At 34.2% G+C, this 15,276-nt stretch overlaps 1 protein-coding gene across 1 annotated transcript in view; it reads right to left on the reverse strand.

The window, feature by feature from the left end:
- The window catches only part of LOC100369361 (talin-1-like), a 192,519-nt gene that overhangs the window by 99,882 nt on the left and 77,361 nt on the right, over window positions 1–15,276 (reverse strand). The window contains exon 4 of the mRNA XM_085494559.1: window positions 5,544–5,618. Coding sequence (XP_085350685.1) covers window positions 5,544–5,618 — 75 coding nt within the window. The remainder of the gene's footprint in view (window positions 1–5,543; window positions 5,619–15,276) is intronic.

A 15,276-nucleotide genomic window follows, 5' to 3' on the forward strand; every position in this document is an offset into this window, starting at 1 on the left:
TACATCGATCCCTTACAAATTACTGGTTACAGAACACTGGTTACAGAGTAGTGAATACATTACCTTTCACAGCTACATATGTATGTTATTTGACGACCACTCATACAGCTATAGTTATAAATTGGCTTAGTGTTTTTTACAGGGTAGATTTCCGAAGCACCGTCAAGAATATAAAACAGGCAACCATACTATATATGCAAATTCATCCAAGAGATGGGGATGAACGAAATTAAATTAATAAACTAACAAATCCTACAATATACTGAATATTGTCACAGTTGACAAATTTCAAAATATATTAATAATTTTGTTAATTTTGATGGGAAAAAAATTCTCAAAATTTCATGGTAGTGAAAATTTAACTGCCGTTTATAATGTCATGCATCGGTCATCACTTTGCATTGTTTTTGATAGGTCCAATGCGATGTATATTTTGTGAGTAAATTACATTGTAACAAGAAGCACAGTGACTTTCATGAAATTGTGTCGTCATGAAATATTGAATCACAAAACGGGAAAAACCCACACACAAAAAACAAAAAAACATTTTTTTTTCATATTTTCTCACTCAATTCAACTTAATTTTGGACCAAATAGATAAAGTTTAACAATACTCAGAAGTTTTCATCAAAATTAGGGAAAATTATTGAAAGTTTTGAGCAGAATTTGGTGAGGAAAGAAGCAGACGATAAAGCCTGCAGACGATAAAGACTACAAAAGGGAGAAATAGAGATGAAGTGGTTAAGGCATCACAGGATACATTCCATGCTTCAAGACCATCTGTGCATTTCTGAGTCCAAATTATAAAGAATATTCCGGTTCAACCTACATGTAGGGTAAGGGTCAAAAATAAATCGTCAGCATTCAATTTTGCAACTTGTGTTACATTTTGGACTTATTTCAAAAAATTTTTGGTTTTTAAATAAGATTAAGTGACTATCTGTTAGACGTTTTCATTCAAACAAATTAGAATAAAAAAATTGAAGAAATCAGGAGTGGTCAAAGATTGAATTTTTATAAAAAAAATGTTTTTTTTTCAAATGATTTGCCTTTCCAGTACCAAATATTTCTCTTTCATTAAATTTGTTCACATTTTCAGTAATTTTCACTAAATTTAATCTTAATTTTTGACCAACAAACAATATGTGACATTGTTTCTACTAGTTTTTCTATCAAAAATTTTTTATGAAAAAGAGCATACTATAAAGTTGACTTTGGTGCTCAAAGAGTAAATTTTTTCACATTTTTTGTAATTTTCACTGAATTCAATCCTAATTTTAGACTAAACAGACAAAATGTGACATTGCTTCCAGTTTTTGACTAAAAAAGTTGAAATTTTGTCAACATTTTCTGCAGAGACGGCTGACTGTAAATAGAACTATTTTGTGGATGGTGTCTGAAGCTATGAGTGAAACATTTTACACACATTTCAATAATTTAAAAATAATATATTTGATTTAAAAACATTTATGAAATACAAAAAAACATTGGACAGACATTATAAATCAGAAAATTTAGGAAAAATTAGAAATTTTTTGAAAATGTGGTGCATACGACAGGATGAGCTGAACTACAATCTGTCAGCTTTTATATTGAACATCTGGATGGCATTCTAGTAACTTTTCAAGCTGTGTCACATTTATGACTACAGGTAATTCCAATAATATTTAAATTTCTAGTAATTTTTTACAAAAATTGATAAAAAATCTCTCTCGGGACACATTTGAGCGAGAAAATGTTTATAAATATCAAAAAAAAAAGCAAGACAGTGACTTGACAGATTGATTTATTATCAGAACAAAAAGCAACCTGACAGTTTGCTGAACATTGGTCGGTGTCGATACATTTTGGACGAGATGTGACTGAAATATTGATTCCTACCCTATTCTATTATTGAGCGAAACTTAATTGACCACGTTTGACATCAGATTAGTAACTTCACTGTCAGTTAGTATCAAATATGTATAGTGTAGTCTCGTCACCGCGCACATACATAGTGGTTTTGCCATTTGATAAATTACTCACACAATCATGCTTATTTGAGTAAGACATACAGGGATGTTATCAGCTGAGCGTGGTTGCCATTTTGAAGTGACTACGACTACTCATCAAGTAGTCACGACTTTCACAACCGATATTTGATGTGATGAAACTCACTCGCCTCTTTCTGATTGTCTTCCATTCATGAAAGTTGGTTCTTCAGAATTGCTTTTTTAGCGTCAGAGTGGATTTACAATTAATTGTTGGTAGAATCTCAATTTGCAATCTACATTTTACTCTCCTGATGAATACTACTGATGAATAAAGACAGAAAAATGGCCGCCAGTCAGCCATTTTGAATCAAATTTCATGACCAATATTGATGTGATTGATGAAACTGACAAAAATTATCAACATGGAATTTTTGACATGATTAGACGTCGCCAGTGATTTCACGAGTAATGAAACTGACCAGACATACCCCGGTAATACAGCAGGAATCTTTGTGTTTCTCAGTGTTCTATATAGGCCATTATTTTTAAAACCACGATAGAGTTAGCTTCCCATTCATATTTGACTATTCAATTCGGATTCACAGATTCAAATACCATATTTGTCAATGGTTAAAATGAATCATATTTTAATGATACAGTATACAGTGTTAGTAACATAGACTTCTAAGATAGCAAATTTGATTCTGATATTTAAGTTATACATGTACAGGACTTGGTCATGTGACCTGTTGTTCAGGTTAGTGTACAGTACTTTATTTTGGCAAGAATTAATTTTCACTGAAGAGACCTTTTTGGTGCTTTGTATGACGTTTATCTTCACTGATTCTTGATGAATTGAATGTAGAATATATGAAAATTGGTATAGTGGTCGGATTTTGTATTCACTGAATCATCCCTTTCAGCAAAAATAAATTCCAAGCGAAAATTAAGTATTTATTCAAATTCATCCACACTTAGGTCAATGTTGGATTAGTAATTTAAAATCAAAATGGCTGACTGTCGGCCATTATTTTGTTATCTTCATGCTTATTGTAGCCCAGTAAGGGTGTATTCATCAGGAAATTTAACATGTAGATTGCAAATTGAGATTCTATCGATAATTAATTTTAAATCCAAACTACAGCTAAAAAATCAATTACGCAAAATGAACTTTCACGAGCAGAAGACAACATACTGCATGAAGCTAGTTTTTCACCGCAGTGTGATGGACGAGATTTCGTACCATGCATCACATGAGTGCAGCTTGCGTTGACTAACTAATTACCAGAATGTACCTTATACTAATTACGTTGACAGTTCAGGTCGGCCATGATGCACGAGTCTTAATTTTATACAACATCAACCAGACAGCTGGGCCTGCTTGGAACAGGTGACAAATTAACCTCAACGTAATAGCAAACATCAATTTTGAAGCCTGGATGCAGGAGGTGTTTGTCACTTTGCAATTGAATCACATTTAACAAAATTGGGAACATTTTGATTCATTTGTAGCAGCCTGATGACGTGGTGCTAATCTTAGGTTGTTTTCATGCACGCTACACGACTTTCAGATTGCCTCATTACTCTTGTGAATGGCAGCCATCTTGGAAATGAACATGTGAGAAGGACATTTAACAGTTTTGCTGAACTGAATGCACCACTGCTATCAGCTTTTGCAAAATTCAAGGAAAGATATGATTTCTTTGTTAATTTTAGATCTCTAAGTAAATGTACAACAATACACCACGAACCTACAAAATATACCATGCATCTACAAAATATACCATGCATCTACAAAATATACCATGCATCTACAAAATATACCATGCATCTACAAAATATACCATGCATCTACAAAATATACCATGCATCTACAAAATATACCATGCATCTACAAAATATACCATGCATCTACAAAATATACCATGCATCTACAAAATATACCATGCATCTACAAAATATACCATGCATCGTGTAGCTGATATAAACTTGACATATCCAGTATATACCATGGAACAATATCAATAGGGCTACCCAATATACTATGGAAGTATCCAATATACCATGGAAGTATACAATATATCATGGAAGTATCCAATATACCATGGAAGTACCCAATATACTGTGGAAGTATCCAATATACCGTGGAAGTATCCAATATACCATGGAAGTATCCAATATACCATGGAAGTACCCAATATACTGTGGAAGTATCCAATATACCGTGGAAGTATCCAATATACCATGGAAGTATCCAATATACCATGGAAGTATCCAATATACCATGGAAGTATCCAATATACCATGGAAGTACTCAATATACCATGGAAATATCCAATATACTATGAAAGTATCCAATATACCATGGAAATACTAAATATATCATGGAAATATCCAATATACCATGGAAGTACTCAATATATCATGGAAGTACCCAATATACAATGAAGGTATATACCATGGAAGTATCCAATATATCGTGGAATTATCCAATAAAAAGTGGAAGTATCCAATATACCATGGAAGTATCCAATCTATTAGAAACAATCATATGATGGGGCTACCAACATTTCAGGACAGAAGGCCAGCTAGGTTTTTTTAGAAACAAGACATCATTTGATGACATAGTAATCAGATTTCCAGAACACCTTAGATATTGTCATGAAATGAACATATCCATGAATGACCCATCCAACGGACTTTTGGTACTGTATTTGCTCTATTAGTAGTGTGTGTACTGACAAACATAGTACAGGTACCGGTCACTGGTAGCATAGTGGTTGTGGCATCAGACTCATAATCGGTAGACCCAAGTTTCAATCCTACCATAGGCTGAACATCAAAAGGCTCGACCCCTACCCTGGTTGAGTGTGCCACAGACTCGATGGCACTGGCCGACATTCATTCACTAATGAATGCGACTTTGGCGGGAAGCTTGGTTAAGGTCCGCAGGTGCTTGTGTTAGACCGAGCCTGGATGACGCCAGGATAGCGCATTAAATTGCCATTTGATAGGGAGATGGCCACACAGCCCTGTCATGTAGTCCCAAACATGAATATGACTTCTGTGGCAAAATGCATGTGTCAGCACCAGCACTTGCAATTTGCGCATACAAAAAAAAAAGTCAGGAGAGACAACAGTGACATTCAATGTCCGGAACTGTCGCCTGGCACAAAAAACAACAACAGAATAAATAATTTTGATAATTCAGCATACAATAAAGGAGATATTTGTTTTGAGTACAGTTCTATGTAAGATAAGAGAGCATATTATACAACTAAATATGAAAGTAATTAAGATTTTTGTGCAAAAAATATCAGTTACCAAAAATATTTTCTAAAAAAAAAAATCAGGTGAAATGAACAAAATAAGGTAGACATGAAAGTAATCTGGCTTACATTTTGACGACAGCGAACAAGCAGTAATGTCTTCAGCGTCAGCAAAGCTAAAAATGTTAATTCGGCAACGTCATGAGACATCACGTCTCCAATAATTTCTACACCAGTCAGTCTCTCAGACTGTAATTTGAAAATGGCGACGAAGCATTATATAAAACGTGATATAACTCACCAAAACAGTCTTGAATGAATCGTCTAACATTTTTACTCTCAGAGGTCGGGTTTTTTTCTTGTATTCCAGCAAATCCTGGGTACAAAATGAAGTATGAAACTTGATTAGATCACTTATTGTAGAAAAGAAAAATAGAACTCTGCAATATGTTCATAATATTGTAAGCCCCGGTAATGTCACAAGGAAAAATTGCCAGTTGAGACAAAGCACATATACAAGGCAAATTCTGATAATGAACAAGCTGCCCTCTGATTGGTCAGAGTGTTAGGTGACATGATTGAGTAGCCAATCAGGTACAATCTTTTATGTAGCTTTGCATTGACTCGAATATTTTTGCAATTATTTCATTCCTTTAGCAATGAAAATATCACTGTGGTAAAATGTTATTATTTTCAGCTTTTACTAAAATATCAATAACAAATGACTTGTTTATAATTCCCATCATGCATTGTAACTATTTGGAAAACCATATTACATAGGAATATTTTCCACACCCTTCCCAACAATACACAACTATTACAAAATGTAAATGAATGCCATATAAATTTCCCAGCATGCATTGCAAATAATTGAAAACCCTATTAAATAGAAATAAATTTGATACACTTCCAGCATAAGTTGCAACTAAAATGAATATAATTTGCATTACGTAGAATACATCGGAATGCATTGCAAGTAATTAGCAACTGATTCATAGAAATAATTTCGATACACTGCCAGCTCGCGATGCAATGCTATGAGACTAAAACGGATATAATTTGCATTCCCGAGAATACATTTGACAAACAACCTTGGCTTTGTCACCCAATCACCTTTGTCACTTTGTCTCAATCGTCAAACACGGATACAGGCCACAGACACGAGTGCACCTATTTATAAAACATTGAAAGCAGAGAGGGAAGTCTGCACCTACGGGCAAATGCTTTGAACCGAAGTAGATACAGTCGCACAAAGGAAATCGCAACTTAAATGGATAGATAAAGAAATTCAAATGGACGAGACTAAAGGCACGGCAGAAAGTGCTTTTAAAAAGCCATTTGTGTATGGTCAGGTGACTGTCAACGATAGGAATATGCTCATAATACAAGCCACTGATCATGCACGCTGTGGCGTCAATTTTTATGAAAAGAAACGTCTATTCAAATTAAATTGTTAATCATGTCACAAGGTAGTTTTTTATAACACGCTGCCGAATACAACTCAAACTTGTCACGAGAGGTTTCTGAAAACAATCAAAGAAAATTAGCTTTATAAAACAACTTTCTGAAAGTGCATACTCCTGCCTAGAATTTGGAGATAAGCCGATTGCAGTGAATGAATTTGAAGCAATCAGTTCCAGGTTCTTCCATTTTTTAATAGAGGTTGGGCAGCTTAATATCGAGGGGAAAATTAGGAATATTATGTCTTGAAAGCAAAAAAATAGCATTTTGCTTAGTTATGACACCATCAAACAGTCATTCAGCGACATGACTCGGTTTTCAAGAAATTTTTTTCTTTTTATTAATAATGAATATAATCTTTAGAGTGACATATAATTTCAGATTTTGTAAAATTTTCACTAAATTTCATCACCATTTTGGGCCATACAGACAGTTTCAGATATTACTTTTAGTTTTTTATCAAATGGTTTGTCAATTTTTATCAACTTTTCATATGGAAGGGAGCAGAGTATAAAAAATAATTTGTAGATGGTGCCAGAATTTTACAACTGCCCTGAAATGGTTAAGTTTATCTTGACAATGGAAGCAGTAAAGATATTGTGAAGTCCATCATAGAGGACAACTAACGCCCCCTACAGCTGAAATGGTACAACCCAATAATGTACAATCAGAAGGAACACACATGTACAAGTATCTGCAAAGTCACATGACCTGTCAGAGCTATCATTGTTTCTCTTATGTAGTTAAATCGTAAACGAGATCCAAGTAAAAAAAAAGGTCAAAGAACAGAGAAATCTCTTTCATGGTAAAATGAATGTAATTTCTGGTGTCAATCGGATGGACTTGATGAGAAAGAATGCCACGCCCACCGGAAAGATGGAAGTGGATTTCCTCAATAACCACTGATGAAATCGTATTTATGTCCCTAAAATTACAGCATTTCGAACGGCAGGGAATAATTTTACATTTAACGAGATGGAATGCCAAAATGTCCATCCAGAGTATTCTACTTCTACAGTATCAGAAGTACATCTCCGGTAGCAGCAAACATAAAGCAAAAATTTTATTTATTTATTTATTTGTTTAATTTATTTATTCATTCAATCATTTATTTTTTTATTTTTTTAATTTATTCATTCATTCATTCATTCATTCATTTTTTTATTTTATTTTATTTTATTTATTTATTTATTTTCGCTTCTGTCATTCACATGTACAACAAAGCCAATGAAGTACAGTACTGTAAAATGACTAATTTTCACTGGGTTTAAATTTCGCTGATTTACTATTTCAGGCATATTCTGTGGGTTTTAAATTCACGGTTTTATCATTTAGATAATTTGTTCTATGCTAAATTTTACATATTCTCTGGGTTTTAAGTTAGCGCATTTTTCGGGACAGCGAAATAACCGAAATTAAAACCCAGTGAATAATTAACCCTTTCAGAGTATTCCAAGACAAGCTGTCTGCAAAAGATGCCACCAAATCTAGCTACAGTATCTTTAATACAGATTCTAACCATTTAATCGGCTTTCAAATTTGAAAGAAAAAAACACACTCAAGATTTAGTCCTATAATACCTAAATAGCATTTTAAAATTTGCTCTTTGCCAAAGTGGATTTATGACTCACATATAGTGGTTTTACACAGAACACAACAACAGAATTCCATCTGGGTGTCGCATGAAAATTACACAGTAAGTATAACTACATCATTCTCACTACACTCAAGACAATCTCAAACAAGGTCTGTATTTGTGAACTATTATATGAATATTCATGAAGCAAATGACCAATCAGTGATCGTTTTAGAATGAGGGCTCAGGTTGTCTACTTCTACAAGTACAAGGAGACTGATTAGTTCACTGAAATAGAAGGGGAGCATGCTAATTGGTGCAACTATTATTTGAATATTCACGAGTGAAGCAAATGACCAATCACTGATCATATTAGAATGAGGGCTCAGGTTGTCTACTTCTACAAGTACAAGAAGACTGATTGGTTCACTGAAATAGAAGGGGAGCATGCTAATTGGTGCAACTATTATTTGAATGTTCATGAGTGAAGCAAATGACCAATCAGTGATCGTTTTAGAATGAGGACTCAAGTTGTCTGCTTCTACGAGTACAAGGAGACTGATTGGTTCACTGAAATAGAAGGGGAGCAATGTTGATTGGTGCAAGTGCAAGCTACTGAAAACTACAATGTAGGAAGACTTTTAATACTACTGTAACAACTTTCCTGTTTTAGCCATTGGAAAAAGAGTTAGGTTTTTAATGATGATTGATACAGTCACATAAAAACCATGCCAGCAAAAGGTGTTATTTCGTCCTATAGTAAAGTACATTATTACACATCTATCACCGTAACGCCACAAGTTACAGCGTGCCGTAATTTTTCGGTATTTTACGGAGTATTTTCATCTTACCATATTAGGAAATGCAGGCTTAGCTTGCTTTCCAAACTGTCACATATCTAAATTGTGCAGCATAATCTACCTAAATATTTCTGATATAAGTAACATAGGTAAATACTACAAAGAATATGTTGAAATTATTGATGAACATAATACTCACTTTAAAAATTGTAAAGTTTTTATGAAAAGACAAAGTCAGCTGATAGTCAGCTTGGAAGTTAAGTTCTGCTTGGATTGTACTGTAAGTACAGGAAAGGCGTGTATAGTCAAACGTCTGTCCTCATTAATGTCATTGTCGTCTGCGTTGTTAACTTTATCAAAATGTTTATGAGCAGAAAGAATTATGGGAATAAATCTATCAATCAGTATAAATTGAATTCAATTCTGGCACATTTTGAACGTATCGAAAGCAAGCAATAAAAAAATATTTTCAATTTAGTCCAAAATTTGATTTCCATATGTCATGGAAGTCAGGGCAAGACCGTGGGGGTTGTCATATTTTATAACAATAATGCAAATCGCTCAATTTTCCTCGCTAATTTTCACGTTCTCTGGATTATGCAGCATTTAGGAAGAACATTTCGTGAAATTCATCAACACTCTGTTGCAGAAAAATGTTCACTGCTGCAAACATTTCTCGATTTTCACTGACTTGCAAAATTTGTTTCCCGCAAAATTAAAGCGGTTAAGAGACTCCATATAAAATATTTCATCATAAATCTTTCATGGATGGATGACTAGTCAGTACCAAGCGCAGCTGTAAATTATTATTAAAATTATATTAATTTTTTTTTAATTTATCACAAAGGCGCCATGATGCTTTCTGCTCATAAACATTGCAGCAAAGTTTACAACGCAGACAACAATGACATTGATGAGGACAGACGTTTAACAATGCACACACCTTACGGGAATACTAGTATATTTTTGTAATTTCCTTCAAAAAAGTCAGTAATGTTCACATCAATGAAACTACAAAGCTGAACACAAAACCTAAGCTGAACTCCCTAGCATGCAAACCAACACAGGCTTGAACTCCCAAGCAACAAATAAAATGTCGAACAAAGTTTACAACGCAGACGACAATGACATTGATGAGGACCGACGTTTAACAATGCACACCTTAACGGAATATACGTTTGTAATTTTCTTCAAAAAAGTCAGAAAAGTTCCCATCAATGAAACTACAAAGCTGAACACAAAACCTGAGAAATCATTTCCTGTATTCTTGAAAGCCTATCCAGAAAGGTCATAAATTATTCACTGAAATCCACCTTATCACGAAAAGATAAAATCTAAATAAAAGACACGACAATAATTTGTTTTCATGATCCCCTGTAAAAGTCTTTTTAATTAACTCTAAGTAGGTACAAAATGTTTCCATCATAAACCCATCAATATACTTGGGTCTAATTTACTAACTTGATATTTGATATATATTTTTTCTCAGAAACTTTGAGTGGGAAATCCACTTAAGCTTTGTGATCTTTTTCAAAAATGGTAATATTTATTCAAAATGACCGACAAAAAACAAATCAGAATTAGTAGGTGTTTGATCATTAACCTTTTCACCACCAGACTTCTGCACTTATTTCTTATATATTTCTGAAAATAACACTAATTTTGGAGCCAACATTCAATTTTCAGTTTTAATTGAAAAAATTTGGCTATTTCTGTCCCAATCCTCTGAAGGCAGACTATAAATAAGACTATTTTGTGAATTTGTGATAAAAAGAGGGAACTGGTGGTGAAAAGATTTACGAACAATAAATATACATGTATTAAGACAAAGAAGTTAAACATGCAACTCCCTGATGATATATGACAGGATAACCCTTATACCATTCATTATCAACCTTTGAACTTTGACCCTGAACTTGACAATAGAAGTAAATTTTTGACAAAATTAAAGCGGGAGGGTCGTCACCTGCACATGCATAACACACACTAAAAACGCAAAGGCTCATGGGTAGAAGCTTTGTTTGTAAACAATGACACGCTATGGCCAGCTGATGCATGCGCAGGTGACAACTCCCCTGCTTTAACTTTTTCAAAATTTTTTATCAAAAACTGTAGCCAACCTAGGACTATGTCCATTAGGTCGGAAATATATAGAAAAATTTGTCTACTTATAAAATTTAAAACGTCTTCGCCACAATGGATTCACTTTTATTGGACGCTAGTTCACAACCTATATTTACAGTCACTAACATGAGTGTCAGGTTGCATTTTATTTCATCCAAAGTGAGGAATTTGATGGTAATCTCTTTATTTTATCTGCAGTAATTGGTAAACTTTTTATAACTGAGGTTACTGAATCGCTATAAAACTCGCAATCGCATTGCTGACAATGCGACATTTCTTCGCAATTCTATTATTTCATTGCATATAACTACAATTGCCATCGCAAAGTGTTATGTCATGTTGAGAATTGTTCATAAGTATAATGATTGAACTCCCTAGCATGCAAACCAATCTAACCTGAACTCCCTAACAATAAATCAAATTTTGAACTCCCTAGCAAGCAAACCAATCTAAGCTGAACTCCCTAGCAAGCAAACCAATCAAAGCTGAACTCCCTTATAAGCAAACTAATCTAAGCTGAATACCCAAGCAATAAATCAAATTTTGAACTCCCTAGCATGCAAACCAACAAAGGCTGAACTCCCTAGCAACAAATCAAATGTCAAACTGCCGAGCAAGCAAACCAATCTAAGCTGAACTCCCTAGCATGCAAACCAATCTAAGCTGAACTCCCTAGCATGCAAACCAATCTAAGCTGAACTTCCTAGCAAGCAAACCAATCAAAGTTGATCTTCCAAGCAATAAGTCACATTTTTAACTCCCTAGCATGTAAAAACCAATCTAGGCTGAACTCCCTAGCAACAAATAAAATGTCAAATTCCCTAGCATGCAAACTAATCTAAGCTGAACTTCCTAGCAAGCAAACCAATCAAAGTTGATCTTCCAAGCAATAAGTCACATTTTTAACTACCTAGCATGTAAAAACTAACCTAGGCTGAACTCCCTAGCAACAAATAATATGTCGAACTCCCTAGCATGCAAACTAATCTAAGCTGAACTTCCAAGCAAGCAAACCAATCAAAGTTGATCTTCCAAGCAATAAGTCACATTTTTAACTACCTAGCATGTAAAAACCAACCTAGGCTGAACTACCTAGCAACAAATAATATGTCGAACTCCCTAGCATGCAAACTAATCTAAGCTGAACTTCCAAGCAAGCAAGCAAACCAATCAAAGTTTATCTTCCAAGCAATAAGTCACATTTTTAACTACCTAGCATGTAAAAACCAACCTAGGCTGAACTCCCTAGCAACAAATAATATGTCGAACTCCCTAGCATGCAAACCAATCTAAGCTGAACTTCCTAGCAAGCAAACCAATCAAAGTTGATCTTCCAAGCAATAAGTCACATTTTTAACTCCCTAGCATGCAAACCAACCTCAGCTGAACTCCCTAACAACAAATAAAATTTTGAACTCATCAAAGCTGAAGTGGCAGGCATACAGACTTTAAAGTGATAGATATTTTGTACTGTATGTAAAAAAAATCATAGTTTTGAAATCAGGAATTATCTGTCAAGCGAGAGTTCAGAAAACAGAATTAACCCAAACACATCACATCCTATTCATTACAAATATCACATTAAGACGAGATGACGAGAAAAATGCCTCCTTCTTTTCCACCAACTACGCAAACATTTGAACAACCCAAGTCACTGTGCGATCTCATACAATGAGTAACTGCGGTAACTGGGGCTCATTTAAACCCATATGAGACGACTAGATTGGCTAGGAGATGTCTCTCTTTTTTTCAGCAACTACACGGACATTTGAACAACCAATGTCACTGCACGATCTCATACAATGAGTAACTGCGTTAACTCAGGCTCATTTAAACCCATACGAGATGACTAGATTGGTTAGGAAGATGTTCTTCCAATTTTCCACCAACTACACAGACATTTGAACAACCTATGTCACTGCACGATCTCAAACAATGAGTAACTGCTGTGTGAGTTGTTAATAAATCAAGTTCATAAATGAGTCATAATGTACATGGCTTTATTGACTTCAGTGTAACCGCTAGCAACAACACAGGATCTTCTCTGAAACTTTATGACAATGAATTTAACTCAATTGTTTCTTGACATTTCCTCAAAGTTTTGGTTGAAATGCTAAACTAAAATTACAGAATGCGTAATTTCTAAGTTATTTTATATTTTGTATATTTCTTTATGTCAGCCACAATTGTAATCAAATTTTTTTTTTTCTAAGTAGAATATCATCTCCGGTGATTTGCACAGAACCCCTGGGATCACCCACGGCAACCAAATGGAAATTAGGACGTGAATGATGATACGTTGTTTATCCAACCACACAGTGATTGAAGTATGGTCAATATTGATCTACCAATTAACGTGACATATAACAGTTGCTTAGAAAGACAATTAACGATTATAAAGTGAAATGAGCAAGCTAATTAGTGATACGCGCTGATTGTTGATTTCATCGATGATGACATGCTTGATGACCTTAACCATTTTACTACCAGTTCCAATTTTTATCCCAAATTCACAAAATGGTCCTGTTTAGTTTATACTTTACGTCAAAGATTGGGACAAAAATAGCCACATTTTTTGAGTAAAAATTGACTCAAATTTTGTCCCTTGGCTCTAAAATTAGTATAAGAAACAAGTGCACTTTTTTCTTAAATTCCTCAATATTTCTGGAAATGAACCCTAATTGTCAGTTTAAATCCCTAGTTTTGTGTGTGCTAGAGAGTTTAAATCCTTAGTTTTGTGTGTGCTGGGGAGTTTGAATCTCTAGTTTTATGCATGCCAGAAAGTTCAAATAGCTAGTTTTTGTTCATCTAGGCAGTGTATATAGCTAGTTTTGTGCATGCTAGGGAGTTTAAATCCCTAGTTTTGTGCATGCTAGGGAGTTTAAATCCCTACTTTTGTGTGTGCTAGGGAGTTTAAATCCCTAGTTGTGTGTGCTAGGGAGTTTAAATCCCTAGTTTTGTGTGCTAGGGAGTTTAAATCCCTAGTTTTGTGTGTGCTAGGGAGTTTAAATCTCTAGTTTTGTGTGTGCTAGGGAGTTTAAATCCCTAGTTGTGTGTGCTAGGGAGTTTAAATCCCTAGTTTTGTGTGTGCTAGGGAGTTTAAATCCCTAGTTTTGTGTGTGCTAGGGAGTTTAAATCCCTAGTTTTGTGTGTGCTAGGGAGTTTAAATCCCTAGTTTTGTGTGTGCTAGGGAGTTTAAATCCCTAGTTTTGTGTGTGCTAGGGAGTTTAAATCTCTAGTTTTGTGTGTGCTAGGGAGTTTAAATCCCTAGTTGTGTGTGCTAGGGAGTTTAAATCCCTAGTTTTGTGTGTGCTAGGGAGTTTAAATCCCTAGTTTTGTGTGTGCTAGGGAGTTTAAATCCCTAGTTTTGTGTGTGCCAGGAAGTTGAACCTGGCAAAGCAATATTGTATTTACCATTTTACAAAATAAAGTAAATATTTTTTTATAACAGCATCAAGGGTTAATATTTTTACAATTCTGAAAAGATTGTTTTATATCATGCAGGGAAATCTTGTACCATTTAACTAGATTTCCGGTATCAAGTATTTAGTTTCAACATAATATTTTTGTTATCTGGTATTTATTTGCACTTACACTGGTGTTATTCTTTTCATTTCTAAATTGAATCTAAAAACTTGTCTGCACAAGTGACTGCATATTTTTTGACAGAAAATAACATTTTTTTTCAAAAAAAATGATCAAAACCTTAAGTCAATGAAAAAATATGACATTTGATCCAAAATTAAAACGGAAATTATCTTAAAACTACATAGAAATGTGCAAAGCACAAAAAATGTTGAAAAAATCATGATGCTCAAAAAGCTTTCTAGCACCAGACTTTGTTGCCAAATATTTCTGCATTTTTTTCTTATATTCTTCAATATTTCTAGAATGAACCCTAATTTTGGAGCTAACAGACAAAATTTGAGTCAATTTTCAGTTTTTACTCAAAAAATTTGGCTATTTTTGTTCCAAACTTCTGAAGGAAGATGCAGACTATAAACAGTACTATTTTGTGAATTTGTGACGAAAAGAAAAAACTGGTGATGAAAAGGTTAACAAAGAGATTGTGC

This window comes from Saccoglossus kowalevskii, chromosome 20, assembly GCF_978046115.1.
Source record: "Saccoglossus kowalevskii chromosome 20, keSacKowa6.1, whole genome shotgun sequence".
Classification (NCBI taxonomy): domain Eukaryota; kingdom Metazoa; phylum Hemichordata; class Enteropneusta; family Harrimaniidae; genus Saccoglossus; species Saccoglossus kowalevskii.